This window comes from Anopheles nili, chromosome 3 (assembly GCF_943737925.1).
Source record: "Anopheles nili chromosome 3, idAnoNiliSN_F5_01, whole genome shotgun sequence".
Classification (NCBI taxonomy): Eukaryota; Metazoa; Arthropoda; class Insecta; order Diptera; family Culicidae; genus Anopheles; species Anopheles nili.
The window spans coordinates 69472156-69492774 of NC_071292.1; the positions used below are offsets into that span (position 1 = coordinate 69472156).

At 46.0% G+C, this 20619-nt stretch overlaps 4 protein-coding genes across 5 annotated transcripts; 2 read left to right on the top strand and 2 right to left on the bottom strand.

Moving 5' to 3' along the window:
* Nucleotides 1-987: 987 nt before the first annotated feature.
* LOC128725688 (signal recognition particle 19 kDa protein) lies at nt 988-1751 on the bottom strand. The gene is made up of 2 exons (XM_053819452.1): nt 1380-1751; nt 988-1321 (listed from the first exon to the last, which is right to left on the bottom strand). The coding sequence occupies exons 1-2, from the start codon at nt 1662-1664 to the stop codon at nt 1103-1105; spliced, it is 504 nt and encodes a 167-aa protein (XP_053675427.1). The 5' UTR covers nt 1665-1751; the 3' UTR covers nt 988-1102.
* A 526-nt stretch (nt 1752-2277) lies between these two features.
* On the top strand, nt 2278-6406 carry LOC128725687 (terpene synthase). 2 transcript variants are annotated; one of them, XM_053819449.1, is made up of 5 exons: nt 2278-2608; nt 2700-2854; nt 3116-3624; nt 3741-3868; nt 3998-6406. In XM_053819449.1, the coding sequence occupies exons 1-5, from the start codon at nt 2528-2530 to the stop codon at nt 4097-4099; spliced, it is 975 nt and encodes a 324-aa protein (XP_053675424.1). In that variant the 5' UTR covers nt 2278-2527; the 3' UTR covers nt 4100-6406. The 2 variants fall into 2 exon arrangements, with proteins under 2 accessions (XP_053675424.1, XP_053675425.1); XM_053819450.1 differs by having other exon boundaries at nt 3152-3624.
* Nucleotides 6407-6481: 75 nt separating this feature from the next.
* On the bottom strand, nt 6482-7709 carry LOC128726384 (EGFR adapter protein-like). Its single transcript, XM_053820189.1, has 3 exons — nt 7422-7709; nt 6731-7351; nt 6482-6655 (listed from the first exon to the last, which is right to left on the bottom strand). Exons 1-3 carry the CDS (start codon nt 7707-7709, stop codon nt 6482-6484), a joined length of 1083 nt encoding a protein of 360 aa, XP_053676164.1.
* Nucleotides 7710-18678: 10969 nt separating this feature from the next.
* On the top strand, nt 18679-20619 carry LOC128724946 (uncharacterized). Its single transcript, XM_053818668.1, has 3 exons — nt 18679-18978; nt 19051-20431; nt 20606-20619. Exons 1-3 carry the CDS (start codon nt 18679-18681, stop codon nt 20617-20619), a joined length of 1695 nt encoding a protein of 564 aa, XP_053674643.1.

Below are 20619 nucleotides of genomic sequence, written 5' to 3' on the forward strand. Positions count from 1 at the left end.
GAGTGTTTCTACGAAGAAGTCTTCGAGAAAAAAAGAAGTTTTTTAGTGGCTAATCGCATTGTCGCACAAACACTCGCCATTCCGTGAGATATCTAATTTTGGTTTTGCATAAAAAAGTACAAGAACCAAACCAGAACGAGGACACGTTCCGGTGGGCATCAAAGAACAGGAAACCGGAAAAGCTCAGTGGCAGCTTCTAACCGATTGCCGAATGGCTTTCGGAAGCACGTTGTTTGATAACACTTCTAAACGGGTATAAAATGTGTCCGACTGTCTGAATTTGCTACACCCGTACCTGTACACTTAGTCGTTGCAGACAAAATCGAGATGATAAATCATCGCATTCTACTGACGTTGTCCGTTGTCCTGGCTCTTTGGGCTGGATTAGGACTAGGAAAGCCAAGCGTGGAGGCAACCGAAAAAAGTGAAACCACCCCAGCAGAGACCGATCACTACAACCCGCAGTGTCTTCCATTGGATGATTTCGAGAAAGGTGAACGACAATAAGGCACCACCGTAACGTCTAATGATTTCATCTTCATCTTTTCCGTGTCGTAGATCAGTCCAAAGAGAGCCGCAAGAAACGTGACGAGCAAGCGGTGTTGGCAGAACCGGCGAGCGGAGAAGAAGAGATCGTTGCTCAACCTGGCTATGTTGTACCAGCAGGAAGGCGTTGGCCTTGTCTAGGACGACGGAAAAACTTTACTGCTTTGTGTGGACCCCCGAATAAGGTGTGTAATAGCGAAGTGTTGCTATCGGGATGGCAAATGGTAGCTGTAATATAATTTGAATTTTTTTTTTCAGGCATACAGAGTGAAAAATTTTGTCATGGCAAAAAATCCTTTCGCCAAGCTTGCAGAACTTCGTCGAGCCAAGGCTCAAAAATTTGGTAACCTTAAACCGTAGGAAACCGTAAGGCATTCCGTAGAACTTTTCAAAATAAACCACATTACGGTGTATTAAGCGTGAAACATGTTTATTGCCTGGATGTGTTTTTTTTTTTCAAAAGCTACTTGTTACCTTGGTATCCCTTCAGTTAGATGCATTTCTTGATTCGTTTCGCGCGCTTAAATCCTATCCATGATGTCCATTCTAAGTTCGTTTACCGACGTTTGCCTTTGCCTTTCTTTTGGGAATGTCCCGCGCTCGATGAGGTAGACGCCTGCGTCTGTTCTGGGGCCTTCGTTTGTCTGCTTTTCAGCTGTGGAATCATTTTGCCCAGGTGTAACAATATGCTATCTCTCGTTGCATATTCCGTGTTTAACGGTGTACCGTCATCCTGACGCAGCTGAACCCGGATCCGTCCACGGCAATGGAGTTCCTGAAAATATGGGAAGCTTAGTTAAACCTGTAACAGGAAGATTGGGGACCGAACATACTCTGCTTCTTTCACGTGGATACTGTTTCAGCTCAACAAGTACGTTCATATTCAGCGCAACCAGCACGTCTCGAATTTCTTGTGGTGTTGGATCATCCACGCAGCACTGTTTCGGAAGCCTCCGACCTTCTTGTCGTGATTTCTTCCGATTTATGTATGCAGGATAGACGCAAACCCACCGTTCACGGTCACTGTGTTTCTTGTCCGGAGACCACGGTGTCAGCGGTGGCGGACCAGGCATTCGCGAGCCGCCGGGGTGACCTGGATGTGCATGCATCGTCGCCATCTCAACCGCTTACTGTCTTAATAGACAGTTATGAATATTAGCTTCAAATTACACCGGAAAATCTACTGAGAAAATAACGTGTTCACGTTTTCCACGAGAATAACAAACAGATGTTGAGAAAAACAACTTTCAGCTGACACGTCTGCGCTGTGCTGTCATTGAGTAACCCTTCAGAAACTGCTTAGTTTTCAGTTTAAAACAATTGAATCCGTTGCTAACACGTGCTGCATAATGATCACATGGTGGTATTATTCTGATTAAAAGTAACATAAATTAGAATAAAAGCATAGAAATATAAAATAAGTTTTAAATTGTCTTATAATCTCACATCGTTAGGTGCAATATTCTCTATATACCTTGATATGTGATGTCAACATTGAGCTGTCAAGTAGGAAACCTGATATCATTATCGAAAAGGTAAACAAAACTCTATTGAATAGATACAAATCAAGTTTCATCAAGTTTTACGAAATAATTCTAAGTTCTAAAGTTATTAGCATCGCTTTAAACTAACGAAAGAATCGCTGATGGCTTAACGCAACTGCAAATCTAAAACATAGCAGTTTCTGGATTCCACGAGTACCGATAATCATAACAAGAAGGCCCCCTGGGAGCTGAGGGCGAAGCGGATTTGATTATTATCGACCCGGTTGCTGGAAGGAAGGAAAGAAAAAAGAAAAACAACGTATTTTCACTGCGGACTACTGCAGACTGCGGGTAGCAAGAACATTCTCAGTCAGCCGCCAAGAAGGTGCGCACGGTGTGCAACTCCTATCGATCGGTGAAGCTCCAGCAGGGCAGTTTGGAAAATACCAAAAGTGTTCACTCTGTGACGGAAATTTTCGTAAAAGTCTCGTGCTACGATGTCGTCGTTCAACATGAATGAATTCAATGAAATCCTGGACAAGTGCCGTGACAAATCGTCCCAAAAAGAACAGGACGAAGTACGTGAGAGAACCATTTCCTGACAAAGCAGTAGTTATACAAACCGTGCAAGTAATTACTGTTTTCTATTCCCCCATTCTCGTACCTTAGACGTTGCTGCAACCGTTTTCGTACATTCAACAAATTCCTGGCAAGCAAGTCCGCTCAAAGCTGGCTCTCGCGATTAATCATTGGCTATCCATTCCCAACGACAAGCTGGCGGCTATAAGTGAAATTGTACAGATGCTGCACAATTCTAGTCTGCTGTAAGTACCGCCTGCCGCTGACTCACACCACATGCTTTGTTTACACAAATGTTGCTGTTCCCTGTTAAGGAAAAGCTGTTTGTTTGTGCTCGCTCACAAATGTTTCCCGCTCACCGCCATGTGCATTACCTCACTAATATGAATTTTGTTTTATCTTCATGTTCTTGTGCGATGTTTTTGTTCTTTCCTTCCTCTCGGGATACCTGTACCTGCTCGCTCGCTGCTGTCCGGTTCGGTGTTACTTCGGTTTTCTATTTCCAGCATCGACGATATTGAAGACAATTCTATACTCCGCAGAGGCATTCCGGTGGCGCACAAAATTTACGGCGTAGCGAGCACCATCAACGCCGCCAATTACGTCCTATTTTTGGCTCTGGAAAAGGTGCAGCAACTGGGCCATCCGGATGCCACACGCGTATACACGGAACAGCTGCTGGAGCTGCACCGTGGGCAGGGCATGGAAATCTACTGGCGGGATAACTTCGCCTGCCCTACAGAGCAGGAGTACAAGCAAATGACAATCCGAAAGACGGGCGGATTGTTCATGCTGGCCATTCGGTTGATGCAGCTGTTCAGTGACAATCGGAAAGATTTCAGCAAGTTGACCGCGATACTGGGACTGTACTTCCAGATCCGAGATGACTACTGCAACCTCAGCATGAAGGAGTATTCTGAAAACAAGAGCTACTGCGAAGATCTCACTGAGGGAAAATTCAGCTTCCCCATCATACACGCGGTTCAAACACAGAAATACGATAAGCAGGTTTTACGTGAGTATCTAACGATGGTTGATTTGGTACCTTGCCAACAGCCAGATTCATGGATGCATTATAATTCCAATCACAAAAACGTCTTATCTCTTTCTCCTTCCATTTTGCGAATAAAGATATTTTGCGCCAGCGGACGCGAGACGTCGAGGTAAAGCGTTATTGCATTTCGTTGCTCGAAAAGCTGGGCAGTTTCCAACACACTCGGAATGTTCTTGACGCGCTTGATCAAGAGGCCCGCAAAGAGGTAAGCAGAGACGGCAAACTAGAGGCCTGATTTTAAAATTAATTACATGTGCCAACAGCACGTTCAATGTGGTGGTGGACGAGAAAGGTTTCAGTTTGTTCAAATGAGTTTGCATATATCGATTCGCAGGTGGAGAGTCTTGGACCAAATCCAATTATGGAAGCACTGCTAAACGATTTGCTCAGCTGGAAAAACAGCTCTGACATAAAGGACGATGAAGCAAAACAATAATGAGGATGGAGCGGCAGTGGAGCAGAATTTCACTGAAGAACTTGGCAACAAAATAGGCCACAGAAGGAAAATCCCATCGGCATGTGCCGACCCTACCTTTGCGGCATGGTTATGTACGAAATTGACGCAAAACGATCTGACAACATAGCAGAGGCAAATGCTGTATCTCTGTGCATTAGAGTATTACGCTTTCGGGTTGATCATTTGTTTTTGTGAGCGACAATAATTAGAACAGCGTGATGGTTTTAGGGAAGGTAGTGCGCATCATTCGAATTACTGGTGTTCACTATTAGAATGTGAGGCTTTTCGAATTAACGCTACATAATAAGTATTAAAATGCCTGGAGCGGATAAGATCCGTTCTCATTACACGCTTACGAGCAGTTGTCGCGACAGAGTATGGTTCAGAAGAATTTTGTAGCATCCATTCCACCTTACGCTTGTAGAATTTTAGCAAACGTCACCTAATTTGGGACGGATGGAAAACACAAGAAACAAATTAATACAAATACCAAAGCTCCGTAAAGTCATCCTGAGAAAAGTGCCCATTTGGTACTTTATATGCTCAATCGATCTTCTATTTGGCTCTCGTTTTATCTGGCATGCTGGTTGAAAAGAAAACAACCTTATATCGTATTTCTTTCCTCGCAACGATTCGCGATATTAGGCGCTTATGTACATATATAAGTTTATTCGGTCTCGTGTACTGGTTCTGCTCCCGGAGTGCAGGCTTTACATATATACCAGGTCCCGACGGTTGTACCACGCGGTTTAGGTGGTTGTTGCTCTGTTTCGACTATGGCTTGTTATGTTTTTTTCGTACTTGTGTCGTGTTGTAGGTTTTATTGGCACAATTTCATGAAATAGATACTTAGACGAAGAGAGGAAATGCATTTAGATTAGACCATTTTGTAAGGCTGTTTTTTTTTTAAATAATTTGTGTAGAACCTGCTTGAATTTGCCTCAACCACGAGTTAGTCCGAAATATACTAAGGAAGCGAGACACAAGGTGCCGCTCTTATAGTATGTTTTGTTTTCCGCTAGGGCGTTCTTTGCAAATCAACTCGAAGCTCCCAGGTTAAGATGCGTTACGAATGTTATCCCCGCAACTTAGACGATCGCACTCCTTTTTAAGGCATTTATATTGCAAAAGGCTAGATATTCTTGCTCACTATTACGCCGTTCACGGTGAATTTGATGTAGCAACTAACTAATCTACGGTAGAGCAGCGTTAGCGCGTAAAGTAGCAAAAGTCATCGTCTTCCGGAAGAATCGTTAATCTTCTTAGGTAATTGAATAGACACATTAAGCGGAAAAACTTATAGGCATGTTTTGCTTAAGAATGTAGCGCAAACATGATCCAACCAGCGAGCCGTAGTCGCGTATGTCTTACTCATCAGAACGTGATTGACAATAATTCACTCCTCCACGTTTGCGAAGGAAATTTTAAACGTTTCAAATTTACAAACTCTCCCCGTTCCCATCGTTCCCTTATTGCCATATCAACAGCTAAACGAGCTCTCGAACTGTAGATGTAACGCAATCGCTCAAAGGATTTAACTATTAGATCGATGCGCGTGCTATAATTATACCGAAGCCCTACAGTAAATCTAAAATACATGTTTAAATAATGCACTCGTGCTCCCGTTAACTGGTTTCAGTTAAGCTTTTTGGTATCTTCATTCACATTTGCCATTACTTCCGTTTTATTTTTCATGCTATATTTGCTTCGATGTCGCAATCATCACTATGCTCCGACGAGCGAACGCATCGTAAACAGAGAATACACTTTTAAACTGCTTACCTTTAACTTTATGTAAGAATTGGCTATTATTTCAACGTCGCTTCACCTTCCGCTGTATAATTTTGGATTTGTTCAATACATACACACCCGAACTGTCCATCATCAGTGGTAAATATTCGTCTGCCGTTTCAAAAACCTACTACTCCTTTTCGACGACTCTCACATCCCATGTATCACCGTTTCTGTTTTATTTCGCTCTCCTTGAAGCGTTCTTTCGCTGACTAGGGTATAATTTTGCCTCCTTCAAATCATGCTTCTCTGCTAACGTTTATCGAAAATGCGCTAATTGCAGTAGCTCTATCCTATTCTATAAAATTTCAATAATACATACCGATATGAACCATATCATGCGTCCCGTCGCCACTGGGAAGCTTATTGTTAGTACGTTCGGAGCGAGAAAAACAAAAACAGGATACTTTCGTCTTTACACCCATGCAAAATGCTAGGTTCGTACAAAGAATCCGTAAAAATGATCGCAAGAGACGAAACGAATAAATGCATATCGGCTTAATTTTCTCTTCGAGATGCGTATTCTCATTCCGGGGGTTCAACCATGCCGAAATGAAACGGGAAAGCTCCTCACTCGGTGATCATGTTCTGGAAGTCGTTGAGGGAACCGTACGTTTCCGGATCCTCCTGCCGGTGCACGATCTGCGGTGGTCTTGGTAGCGCCAGTGGAACGGGCAGTAGTTCCGGCATCACCGAATGGTGCGTTATCAAAGCCCGCAAGGAGGTGAACTCTTTCGTGAAGCCCTGGAAAGCGGTTGAAAAATTAAAATCGACACGTCAGCGGGGGATGAGCGCCGAAAATGGGAAATTCCGTCTCACCTTAATCTTGTACCCTCGTATCGTCCTTAGAATTAGGTAATGTGCTACTTTAGGCGCCGGAGGAGGAACTCGCAGCGAAAGCGCGAAGCAACCGGGCTTGGTCGTGCTCTGGCGCACAAGGAACGCGCCGGGATTCTGACGTGACAGGACCTCGAGGGAAATTTCGCGTGGAATTCCCGCCTGAAACCAGGGCGCTCCCTTCAACTCGTGCTGCTCCTTCAGGCTGAGGCTGTCGTTGCGCAGTGGAACGGCTGGTGGGTAAAGTAGCGTCGTTGCCGTGTGATTATACCGGGGTCCTCCGGCATCAAGCAGGAAACTTCCACCGGCGATGGATCCTGGCCCGGTTAGGGATGTCCCAGGTGACAATGGGCTTCGCATGGTACTACCACCCGCGATCATCGTCGTCGTTGTTGATGCGGTCGAGGCACTACCGGACACCTTGGTCGTGAACACTGCCGTCGTGAGGGTCGTTTCGGCTGTGTCAGCACAAATGCCCTCGTTGACGTACCCATCGGAGATCGTCTGTGAGGAACTAGACGAGCTGGAAGGAGATGACGAACTATGCACTAGAGGTCTGCTATCTTCAGCCGTCCGCAGGATGCCCATCGTAAGCCTTTTCACCTAAAAATCAGAACCAAAGAACCGGTCATTTAAAGGACCTAAAGTAACTGAGGATTGCGCTGTCATTTACCAGTGGCGGCTTTTCGGTTAGCTTGCGACACGTGTTCAGCTCAGTTGGGGAGTTTTCCTCTTCGGAGCTGTTGGCCGTTCGAGGCACATCCAGCAGGTTATTAGTGGTCCGGTGAAAGAACACGGTCGTACCCGTTCCGGCTGGACCACTGCAGATGGTTGCCTTGGCCGTTCGAGCGGGTGGAGTGGTTGCTGTTAGAGGAGTCGCCGTTCCCATAGTTCCGATCAACCGGGGATGGTTGTTTGGTGTCGTTTCGATCTGGTTGCTGTTGATGGCGGTGCAGTTCATGTTGGAGCTGCGCGTTACTCACATCACTCGCATGACGCTCTGCTGCCGGCAACTGAAAACGGTTGATTTTCTGTAATTTGAGAGGAATCTAATCGAAGAGTAATATTAATACTGGGAATAAAGCCTAATAGTGTGTACTGAAACGCACTGTTCGATAAAATACGCGGTACAAGGAGTGCGAAAAATAGGATAATTTAAAGAAGATACAACACTAACACACAAGATGCACTAATAAAAATGGAACGCTATTCCGTCTAGTTTAGTTCGCATAACTACCGTGCATATTTGGTCGCGGTAAAATCGGGAAATAGAGCTGAACAGCATTATTTGCTCTCAATATCTTTCCAATTCCAACATCCTCCTTGTCCATCCGTGCCAAAAAGCACTTCCAGGACTAGGGTTCTCTGGTTAAACGGCAGCATATATCGTATCCCCATTGAATCTCGCTTACCCGACCTCTATTACTTTCGCCATTCATTAATTTAACTCGATTGGCCATCATTGGACCCCTTCTCAACGTCTCCCTAGCACATTGCAAACGGTAATGCACGTCAATGCCCATTTCGAGAAACGTGAGACCAAACCTAATGGGCTTCAATGTCACGAGTCACATTAATGCGTAAGCTTCTGGTTGGTATTTTTTCTTCCTTCTCCACGCTGCCACAATCGTCCCCGGAAAAGCACAGGCACTAGTTTTCCTTCCACGTGCCCGCAAGGGACTCACCACCCACAACCATCGGTCCATCGGTTGAGATTCATCAATCATAATTACCAGCGGAAACCGGTATATGCTGCAAAGGCCAAGCACTGCGCAAAAACAAACATCCAGCCACCCGAGGCACCGTTGTAGGGTGGTTTCCGTTGTGGAGCACATTCGAATCCGCATTCCGATCGCAACGGTTGCCATTGGCACCGAGAGTGGGAGGTTTAACTTCCTTGGGCCTTGGTAGGGGGCGATGGGAAGGAAGCATATTGAAGCTCCCGAAAGCGTGCCCCGGTTCTGAACCATTCGATCCGACCAGTTCATTAGGTGCTGACTAAATTACTTAACCGAGCGAGAGCAGCTGATATAAATGACTTGAACGAGCATATTCGCAGCGCCGTATCGCCAGTGCCACTCAGGGTTAATTAGATTAATGCTCGCCAGCCGGGTAGCGGGATTGACTCCTGGTGAATATCCTGGCAAATATTGTATGCATGCAACGTTTGTGTGATTGGAAGACGTTTGAAGCATGCGATTAGGGGTTAGAATGTTGCCTACACATAAGAACAAAATACCAACGAGCCTCGAAAAATGTTCAAAGCTCAAAAATCAAGCATTTCAGATCAAAATCATATTGAAATTAACGTCGTTTAAGGGTAATTTTAAATCATGCTTTATTCGCACTTCACCCCCAACAGCTCAATTGCAATTTGTGCGTCCTTACCCAAATTGGGCTGCTGGAATTCGCTCGAATGCCGCTCGAGAATGCCGACCCGAACAAAAGCTGGGTGGTAGAAATTTGCAATCAACGCCTCAATCAGCAATCAATCTCGAAACCCGACGCGTCTTAGCCTCGCTGGTTGATCGCTAGCGGACCAACGTCCAATTTCCATGTCCGCGATGTCATTCAAACTTCCTCCGTGCTTGCTCCGTTTGTGACAGGACGCGGCAAAAGGACACTTCAGCGACATAGTGCCAAGACAGCGAAGCGAACCACCACACAGAAATCCAACCGACGCCCGGAGTGCTAATGGTATTAATTTATTCGCGCACCCGGCGGTGAATATCGTCTGAATATCGTCTAGATTTCATTACTTAGCGAAAGTGTTTTGTCCCTCGAAGGAGGGTGTGAGAGCGTGAGAAAGTACCAGCTGGCCTGGGGGGGTGAATGGAAAGGATTCCCTAGAATACGACAGACCAGCGGTCAGGAGCCAGGGATGACTGCTGGCCGTTAATTAAAATGAGCATCCCGTTGGCCATGCGGACGAATTCTTTCGCACCTTCCACCGATCCCGGGACGGATAGGAAAAACGGATTGTTTTCCTTTTGACCCATTCCTCGGGGTGGGATCGCAGGAATTTCCACAACAATGAACAGTCTCGCATTTGCGTCCCGCGGCATCGTGGAATCGTGGCCAAGTTTTAATTTTAACTCGCTGATTATTTGCCTAATTGATGACAGCTTTCGATGTCGGGGTGCTGGAGAGAAAGTTGTTCCAAAACTGCAGGATACGGGGGCTGTCAGGACGAGCAGGAAAACACACAGACGGTGAAAAATGCAATCCAAAGCTCGGAACAAATTGAATCATGTAGCTAATTGTGGTAACGGCAGGTCGTCTGAGGTCCTCCACTGTTATTCATTTGTCTTCACTCCAAGGATGCTCCAAACTGGGATGACTTTATTGGTTGTCATGTTGCACTCACATTCACAGGTACACACACACACACCCACCAACGCATACTTTGGAAAAGAGCCCATCTTCGCCTACTTTTCCACGGAGTGATTCGGGAGGGGAAACTAATTTAAACTTTCCATAGTTTTCGAGAGGGTCATCCTTGGGTTGCATCCGGCTCAGCTCCAATAAACAGTTCTAAGGATGCAGCAGCAAGCCTGAGACCCACTTGGCCGGACGTTTTCGGAAGTATCCCTTTAGCATCCTACCCGGGTGTGTAGTGAAATTGTAGCTGCACAGCAAAAGTTGCGATGCTCCTGAATGCACCGATGATTCAATTGCAAAACCGGGGGCAACGAGGTTGCTGCTCCTGGGCACTTCTCGCTGCTTCCGCTCTTTAGGGCTATCAAATTAATTTGATAATAAATTTCCCAGTAAAGCCAGAAAGGTGCTTGGGAGTGGAAACGGGAGCGGTTGTGGTCGCGAGACGTCGTACTTTTCTTCCCAGCTTCACCCATTGTAATTGTGTTCTTAACGTTTAAAGCTGTGGCTTTGGGGACTCCTGGCAAGATGATGGGATCTCCATGATGTCCTGGCCCTTTAGAAACGAGAAGAGCAAACTCAGGGCGAGGAGAAAGAATAAATGATGCAATTTAAGCGTGAACGGAAGCAGATTTCCGGTTTGTTCGCCCGGGTGGAGAAAACATTTCGCTTGCTCGAGCACCTCGCCCGGAACATATTTGACACGTCCTGTTCTGTCGTGTCCTGTTGCCGGCGTCAGGATGGACGATCTCGGGTTATGGTTGGGTTCAGGACGACGACACGAACCATGGTGTTCCGAGTACCGGCCGGCGTTGCGAGTGAATCGCTTTTACAGCGATTATTTGTTTGCTTCTAACCTGGATGGCCATATTTTTGCACCATCGCATTCAGACCCGGGTGTAATGGTGAAGTGTGGTGAACAGCTTGCATTTTTCACTATTTCATCGTGCAGGGACCCGTGCAGCTCGGGACAATGTTGCATCCAAATCCGATGCATAATTTTGCATGATAAATGCAAAGTCCTGGCTTGTGTTGCGAAAGAACCGTGTAACTGTAACGGGTGCAATTTTGGGGTGATGATGCACATTTTTCGGGAGCATTCGAAGGCAGTTATCATTACCAAAATATAATTAACGATTGGTCGTTGATGGCCCAAGCAAAAGCGAGAAAATATGCACAAACCATTGTTGAAGATGATTATGTTTGTTACACATTTTTTATATGTAATTTATGTAAATTTATTTTAAACTTGATTTACAACTCCATGTTTATGCAGCGAAAGCAAATACAATTCCTGTTCCCATCCAGCTTAAACAAATGAACCACACGCAATGATTGAAATCAGCTTTTTTTTCCTGTAAAACATTACAATTACCATTGCGGCCGAGGCAGAAACTTTTCCATCGATGAGCTCATTCTATTGATCCCCTTAACCCCAACGGCATTGGCAACCGAATTCCAATTCAACTTTCCAGCGCGATATGAGTGCACTTATTTACCTGTGATTAATGTGGTTAACATCGAAAGCACGCAAAAGTGTTGCCCAAAAAGTGCCCTGACACACTCGCTATTGTTCACGAGTACATCCATTTCAATTTATTTTCCAACACGCGGAAACGCGAAACAAACGGCGTAGAGCAAATTTGCATGCATCCTTCACCGACCACGTTATGCGATGGACGTGTGTGCTCCCCCTTTTTTTACATATATTTGATAAGCCTCCCCTTCAAACACCCACACTCTCATACTATCGCAACTTTGGAACGCCTGATTCCAACGCCCAACTGAGGCCCTTTGGACACGGCTCGTAAGGTAAACATCCCAGGCCCACCGGTTTCTCGGTTGCGCTCGATGGAATTGATTGCAATCCAGAACGTGATTTATCTGCCGATAGCTGGCATCGTTTGTGTTCCATTTCCGGCTCCCAACCTGGTACACCATCCCAACGAGTCCCACGTCCGCGGAGTTTGATCGCATCAATGAAAACATCAAACCCGGTCTCATAACTCAGGCTTAACCGTATCCCTGGTCACGGGATGGAGAGTTACAGATACAGGTTGAATGAGGGCTATCGGTGGGTCAATCGGTTGGAAAACCAATTCCCCCGAAACATTCCACAGCTGGCCCCAAAAATGCTGCCCCATCCAACACGCTGCTCTCCGCCAGGCTCCATTGACCGTATGTTGATTCAATTCAAATATTTTTACGCGTGCCCTTCGACCGAGAACGCGCCCTCTGGATCGCGCCCTTTAGACCCTGGCTAGGGTGACCATGCTGACGATGTGAACTGCTTCCCGCACCTGACAATCGTTTGGTTCCGGAATCGTTTGCCTGGAGGATGAGCAACCATTGGGTGGCATTGGGTTAACCGCCTTCGATCGACCACCACGAAAAGGTCTCACACTTCGAGCGGCACGTGATGGAATCTGGGCGTGTGGCACGTCCAGGGCCGTGTTTACTCTACGCTCTAGCATCGTCGCTGCAATCTCCGGTGGAAACTTCCGGTGCGGAGATCGATTATGGTGGTCGTGGCGCGGCGTGATGGGGGATGATTTTGGAAAATGAAATTAATTTTCGGCATCCCTACGAGCGGGTTACGATAGCACTTTAATTATCGTTTGCGTGTGGAGTCGAAGGCGTTGGTGAGGATGGTTGTGGCGTTCATGTAGCGATTATTAGGCAACAACGTTATTATTTCCTTTTCCGACAGAATTCAAAAGCAAGTAGAAAAGAGAGCAGCTAACTTGACTTGTTTATCAGTAGTCGATGAATCCTTTTTTGCCGTCGTAAAGTATAAATCCCATCAGCATTTTTGTAAAACACCCTATTGCAATGTAAAGCAATTCATTTTACATAAAACATCCAACTGATTGATTGTTGATTGTGAGAATTTTGATCCCGGATTGAATTTAATTTAAGATACCAGAACAACCATTCAAAACAGACGTTAACAGCCAGGCTGAAAATCCAGTACTTCTTTTCAATTCACTGACCGACCCATTTTGTTTGCTTTAGAAAACCCGTTCCATTTGATCTGGTCCACCATCCCGAACCGTACCGAGCGGAACTCGATGCGAATGGGAATTTCTCGACCAAACTCACGGTCCGGACGGACGGGCTTGTTTGCATGCACGGCGGAACCTGTAGCGTGTGCACGTTATCGGGGTTATAAGGATCTATCGCTCCACCAGACGAACCACCCACATAATACGCACGCATCGTTCGACACGGCGATGATTTATATCCAAATAAACACGTACCGGGCGTTGCCGCACGTATACGAAGGTCTTCCCAGTCAACTCGGAAACGCACACGAGGCAGTACATTTTGGCGTTTTATTGATCCTTCCGCCGTTTCGGTGGCACCAATCTGTTGGGTCTTGGTGATGAGTTATGGTCCGAGATGGTGCGTTTCCGGCTCCGAACGAAACCCAGTTCATTAACGACCCAGTTCACGGGAGCTTCGTGGCCAGAATGCAACCGGTAAGCTAATCGAACGGTCGCCACCAATTGCCACGATGGCCCATAGGTGCGAAAGCACACGTATCTGCGTTTGGACACATTCCAGGCCAGTGGTTCTACGCCAACCCGGAACCGATGTTTGGCCTTTTGTTTGCGTTAGCGTCTTACTGCCGTACGCCTTTTTTGGGGTGAATTTCCGGCGGGAAACCTGCTAGGGGCCACGTGGCTCGGTCATAAATGGCAGCGTTTGCTTTTTTAATTCGTTTTATAGTGCTGCCTTTTGAAACATCCAACCGAATCGTTTGTTTTCTTAGCGTGTGTTTTTTTTGTTTCTGTTTAGAGCCGCCCAAAAATATTGTTTTACACGCTCGTGACTCGTTCGCCTGACAAGGTGAAATTATGAACTATTGTTTTTGGCACCGGTTTTATGGGCAATGGCGGCTTTGTCAGGGTGTTCATTCCCCACGCTCGGAAGAGACCGCATGTCGGAGGGTAATAAAATGAACTGGTGCCGGCTATAGGTTTATGTTTCAGAGTTTGTAATCGTGTGTACTGCTGTGATTATACAGTTTTGGAATATTCTAATGGTTTCCGGTTGTTTGGAGTGAAAAATAACGAAATAAGAACCCAAATACGAACGAGCTTATCATGATGTGGAAAATCACACGGTTGCTGATGGGAAATTGTATCCTTCGCACAACGATACCTGTATCGTATGAAAAATATAAATGAACATCATAAACCCCATATGAGGAATCAGAGCTAAAGAAACACAATCTCTCTGGAAAACGGCAACACTAGACATCAAAAGCTAGACTGCCATTACCAGCGGAAAACTCAACGTGCAACTCAACCACCATTTCAACACGATCGAAAAGAACCCTCGCATGAGCTCGGTTCGTTCGGGAGGGTTTTTCCATTAGCATTCCAATGCCTGGAAAACCACGCTACTTCCCCAATAACCAATCCGGGTTTCAAAACCGAGCTGCCCGCTCTTGTGCTGACAGTTTAATTTTACACGTTCCCTAGCCCGGCTCAACAGATGCCCGGCACGGCAATGAAACATCGAACGATTTCCTTAACGGTGTGTATGTGTGTGGGCGTATTTAGGTGCAAGTGCAATAAATGACCTGTCGGTTGAGTTGAATGACGATGCCCGAATCACTCATCGCACTGGGGTACGAGCTTGGCGTGCTACGAATGGCTTTTCGGAAAAATGGAAAACGGAAACTACTACCAGCTGGTGTGACCGTTGATGCCGGTGTTGAAGCACTAGAAAACCACCCACAATCTCGCCAATGCTTGCCTCCTTTGGTCCCAAAGTGATTGCTTTGGATTCAGAAATCGTTGTTCCAAAAACGAAACCTTTGCGTTTTTGATGCGAGATTGTTCGCAAAACGCTTGCGGCCGATATTGATTCCCGATTCACAAAACTACAAGCACAGGTGGGCAATCATCGTGGACCATAGGACGGAGAGAAAACCCCGAAAAAGCTCGATAAAAAATATAAACTTCACCTTCTTGTTATCACACCATACCGTACCGCAAAAAGGTGCATTCAATGGCTTTTCCGGACACAGTTTCTATCGCAATCCGAAATGGAGCTAAAACAAAGGCCAGTTTAGATGTAGTCGCCGTCGCTAGTAGCTGTGATAAAGCGGTTTGGGAATGTGAACGAAGCTTAACCGAAATAGCGAGAAAAAAGGATCCACAGTACGAACGGTGTGAAACGGTTTTCGCAACTCTTTCGATTGCTTCAGTTTCGGAATTGCTTCCGGATTCGAACCGTTCCGATTCTATCTGTTGCTCATCGCTGCGAATCGAGTGCGAATCGAAACCACCTCTTGGGGGTCAATAACGACCACCCGGAGTTCATTAAGTTGTACGGGTGTCCCACAAGCAATCGCTTGGCGTTTGCCACCACGGTACTATCATGCAAGTTTCTAGTCGATTGGGATCACAGGACCACAAACTTGTACCAGATGCACTTACAGGAAACGTCACGCATTAAATAAAAAACTAAATTCGTTTAAATTGTTTTAGAAACATTTAAATTTCATGCAAATTTTGAGTTTGATTCTATCAATCAATTACGTGTAAGAACCCATAAGTGAATAAGTTTCCGTTGCCTTAAAATGGTATAAAAATCGTATCAGTTTTGGCTTTGTTTCACAATATTCTTTTTACACCGTCAATGTTGTTCTGCAGACGGTTACCCGCAAACAATCGAAACAAACGCTTAAAACAAACCTTCCAGTCACTCGATCGCATTAGGCTGCATTCAACCGGCACCTCGATGCCACCCTAAGCAAGCCCAGCCCTCCAGTTGGTACAACCAAAGAGGGAAAACGCGCCAAAGATTAGTCGCCAGGCAGCCGACGGCACCCTCGAAGGCGCAACTAATGCTCATATAAGGTATTTTGCATGCTCCACCGGCTGCCACCATGCGGCAGGCGTCGAGCTAAGCTCTTTAAAGGCTCAGCGATCGGCTCCCACGTCCACGGCGCGATACGACTAGCGCAAAAGCTAGCGCACCCGCCAGAACGTGGACACCATGCTGGCAGAACCGGTGGGTCGGCATCGTGGTTGGTAGCTGACTGGGACGAAAAAATGTCCCTCACCACGCTTTGGAGCGCGTCTGCATCAGGAATGGAAGTTTGCCCTGAGTACGTTTAAAGGTTACACGCGAAATGGAACAGTTAGAGAACCTTTTTTCGCTCGTCGAACTTGGGCAGTCGGGGAAGCGTCTTAGGTTCCACAATCCCTCACTTTAAGGCTTAATGTTGTGCTCAATTCCACCGCTCATATGTGTTAACTATTTGACGTAAGATGAACTCGGAAAATCGCTCGGAAAAGGTAAAACTAGAAGGGCATGTGGAACTAACAAACCCAGAATTTTATTAACACACAATTGCTGATTGCGATAAGAACGTCTAACAAGACCAGTAGCATGTAATTCCCTTCACTAAGTTATCTTCCTTCAAATCTGATGCATATGCCCAACAGGGCTGTCACTTCATGGGAACCGAAGGTTTGGCCGGTGTCTCAACCAGTCTATTCGATTCACCCTTTGCCAGGCTTTGCACAACGCAAATTTTGCGTGGGCCCACAACAACTCGATGGTAAATGTCGCTACACTCAGCAGCCACCCGACGAGAATCAACACCCAGATACACCCGAGATCGTCGAAGTGAAACACAACCTCCTCCAAGCGGTTCCGTCGTAGTCCAAATTCCTGCTGGAGCTTGTTATTCATCCAGTCCAGCCGGTGCATCCATATGCCGCTCTGGAAGTATCGCTCGTAGAACTCAACGAACGTCCGGTGGAAAGGCGATCGACAGGCCAGCTGTAGCATCAGCACCTTCTGCAGCAACAAATCCCGTAACACGTACTGCTGGAAACCGAACTGGTTATGGCCTTGTGCCACCTGCAGAGTGGCCATGTAACAGTACGTCACGGTGCAGTACTCGCCAAACATGCGCTCACCCTGCTCGCGATAGATAGCCTTAGCCCGTTCGGAACTGAGCAGTTTACCAGGGAACACTTCAGCTATCAAGGACGCTCGCACGCCTGGAATGGCGATTTTATACGCGGAACGCTGCAGTTCGCTCACCGTTGTCGGTTGCTCGTGGTACTTGGAAACGGACATCAGTGAAATGATCTTCGCGTTGTACGCCTCCGATAGAAAGAAGATCAGAACGGCAGCTCCGAAGGACACGATGCGCGTCGGGAATGGTAGCTGATGGGGTGTGCTGGCTGTGAAGAAGATCTGCTCCAGTAGGTTCCTCTGGAACCAGCGTGGAAAGAGCCACCCGAGGAGTGGACAGATACCGACCAGACCACCCAGCACCAACCAGATACCGAGCGAGAAAGGTTGCAGTAGATGGCGCAGAAAATCTCGCTCGGTTTCGAGTGGGCAGAGTACGCAATGGCCGCTACGTTCCTTGAGAGTGATAACGTGCATGTGATGCGCTCGAAAGTCCGTAAACGCAAAGGTGAGATCGAACTCGGGACGATCCTCAGTCGTCAGGTGATCCCGTGCCATCCTTAGCGTGCCGTTCAGCTTCTTCACGATCAGGTGGCGTAAGCTTTCGATCAGTAGACCAGCAGTTTGTTTATTGCTCAAATAAAACATGTACGGAAACTCGTGCAAACCGAACGTCAGGAACTCGTAGCCTCGAATGTCAAGAAGCTTTTCGGGGAAGAAGCGCTGGCGCTCGTTGGAGTTGTCGTTATCTCGCACGTCGAAAAAGAACTCTTCGTTGGTGAACTGATTTTTAGTGTACAACGTGCCGATCGAAGAGTTGAGAGTGTTCACCTTGGCGTCAATCGGTATTACGAGGTAGTTTACCAATCCAAGCTCTTTGAAGAAGAACGCGACCATCGTACGGTTAGTAGGAAGGTCCACAAAGATAATAAACTTTGCCGACTGAGAGTAACACTCGTGGGTGTCGAATTGTTTGAGGCCAACAGCGAAGGGGAACTGTAAAAATGTGATATTAGTCTTGTGGTTGCGAGAGCTATATTACCTGTGAGTTAAGGTAAGGTAAATCAACCTCCGCTCCATAGCCGATGGCGTCAACGATCACGAGTGATGCATCCTTCCGACCAAACATCAGCACCCTTCTATGCTGATTCGCGATGGTGGTGGGATAGTTTGAAGCTAACTCTTTCATCAACACACGCATCGTATCATCCAGAAGACCTCGTTTGGAGTTGTCTCTCAACTGAATGAAGCAAACCTCTAGATTTTCTAACAAGAGTGCATGCTCTTCTCGGGCGATAGAAGAAACAATATCTACGACACTAGCGCCATTGAACTTGCTCAGTGATGCTAACAGGACACTGACAAACAGAGGAAGCATGACTTGATCAAAAAGGATAGCAGAACACTAGCACACATGGTGATTGTCCCGCCGGGTGTTTGAAAATTTTGAATAAATGTTTAACGTCAAAGTAATATTGCGGAATGAATTTTTAAGATGAGCTTTACATTTTTCATAAATAATCAAGGCTCCCGTCGGGGTTGAATATTCGTGATTGTGCCATCTATTGAACAGTCTCATAACGCTACTCAGCAGACGATCCACGATGGATCACGTTATACCATGCTATATTCTAATGTTGGCACTACTGCAAGGCAGCCACTCTACGCTAATAGAACTAGTGGACGCGATCGCTTCGTACGATAACTCGAGCGTAATCAGTGGAACAAACATTTGTGTTTTTACCACCGCCAACTCTACTCTCGAAACAATGACCCCACATCTGCTGAAAACGCTAATGTCGAAGTACCCGACGACGTTGGTAGCCAAAGGAAGCTACATAGATGTTAGAAAACGGTGGACAGCTAGTTTGGTGCTGCTCGACTTAACAGCATTCCACTACGAGGTGAGTAAAGCCATACTATATTTAAAGGATTCGTTTCAAATGAATCGTTGCATTGATTGTTTTACTTTTCAGTTTCCGTCCATATACGTTCAGAAGAGCTTGAACTCGCACCCGTGTTACAGAAAATCAGCCAAGTTTGTGATCCTGATGGGTGGAGCAAGTTTCCAGCGTAAGCACATCGCGCTAGCCTTCCTGGAGAAGTTTTCGATCTTAAACTTCATTCTGGTGCCATTAACGACCTTCAATCATTCAAACAGTTCACTAAAGGTGTACACACATAATAGGTTCACGAAGAAGGAACTGTATTTTCAATCTACCGATCGTCCTGTGCAGCTGTTTTTCCCCGACAAACTTCGTGATCTGTACGGGTATAAGTTCATGCTCCACGGGCTCAACTCCTTCCCTTACATCTTTTTTGGGCTCGGTATTCCCCGAGGTGTACTACAGACCTTCGTAGATCAACTCATTTGGAAGTATCGCAACGGTACTACATACTATACGGACAATTTGAAACAGCGTCGCGCGATGGACTGCTGGTTGAACAATCAGGTCGATCGGAAGAACTTCCTTAATACGGTCTACTTTCGAGAGCAGACCGGGATTTGCTTGATCTGTCCTATCCGTTCTGGGCGGGATTTTTTACGCCACTTGCTTAAGCCATTTTCTCTCGGGATCTGGATCGTGCTCGGTGTACTGTTTGCGTTCTGTCGTGCAATGGAAATCATCTTTCCACAAATTTATAAGTACGACTTGATTGCGCTGACATTCTTCGGAGGCGGTGGCACCGAATATCTACAACCGTTTCAGTTTCGTATTATAACACTAACACTGGCAGTGCTGATATTCTTTCTGTCGGAGGCTTACAACACCAAGATCATTTCGCTGATGACGCTCTCGAAGTTTTACGAGCTGCCACAAACGCTTGACGAGGTTGCTAAATCCGACTATCGCATCCTATCGACTCGCGTCGGCACAAATACATTTGGTTCGTTAGCGCCTAGCTTCCTGTCCTATCCGAAATCTCTAAGGGAGGAAAAACGACTCGGGAATCGCGTTTTCGATGTGTACTGCATGATTATGATGCTGGAAAATGCCTGGATGGCCAGCACGAACCCGATGACGGGTGCCCGTACTAATCGGTACATCGTCAATGAGCTCATCTCCGTAGACGTTAATGTCGTACAGTTCCCTCAACATTCGCCATTTGTGGACATTTTTGACCGATTTTTCGGAATATTTCACGACAGCGGGCTGTGGTCTTATTTGGTGCGGCGATACAAGGAAGTACTTTATCGAAGTTTTGATACGAAAAAAGTACAGTTTCAGGAAGTTATCTTTTTTTTCGACGATTTGTTTTGTATATGGATATTGATTGTAGTTGGATGGTTGATCAGTATCGTTTGCTTCATAGCCGAGCTCATTCGAAACTGGCTGCAGCAAAGGAATTATAAACGTCATGCAATCATGTTGAGAATCTTACATCCTAAAAGGTTTCATATCATAAATTCTTGGCTATCACGATAATTTATCATGTTTTCTTTATACGGAATAATATAAATTAAAATATTCAATAAAATTTGTTGTTGAATTGATAAAATTTCTTGTATCATCTGAATCTGTATTACAGAATACATAATTTAG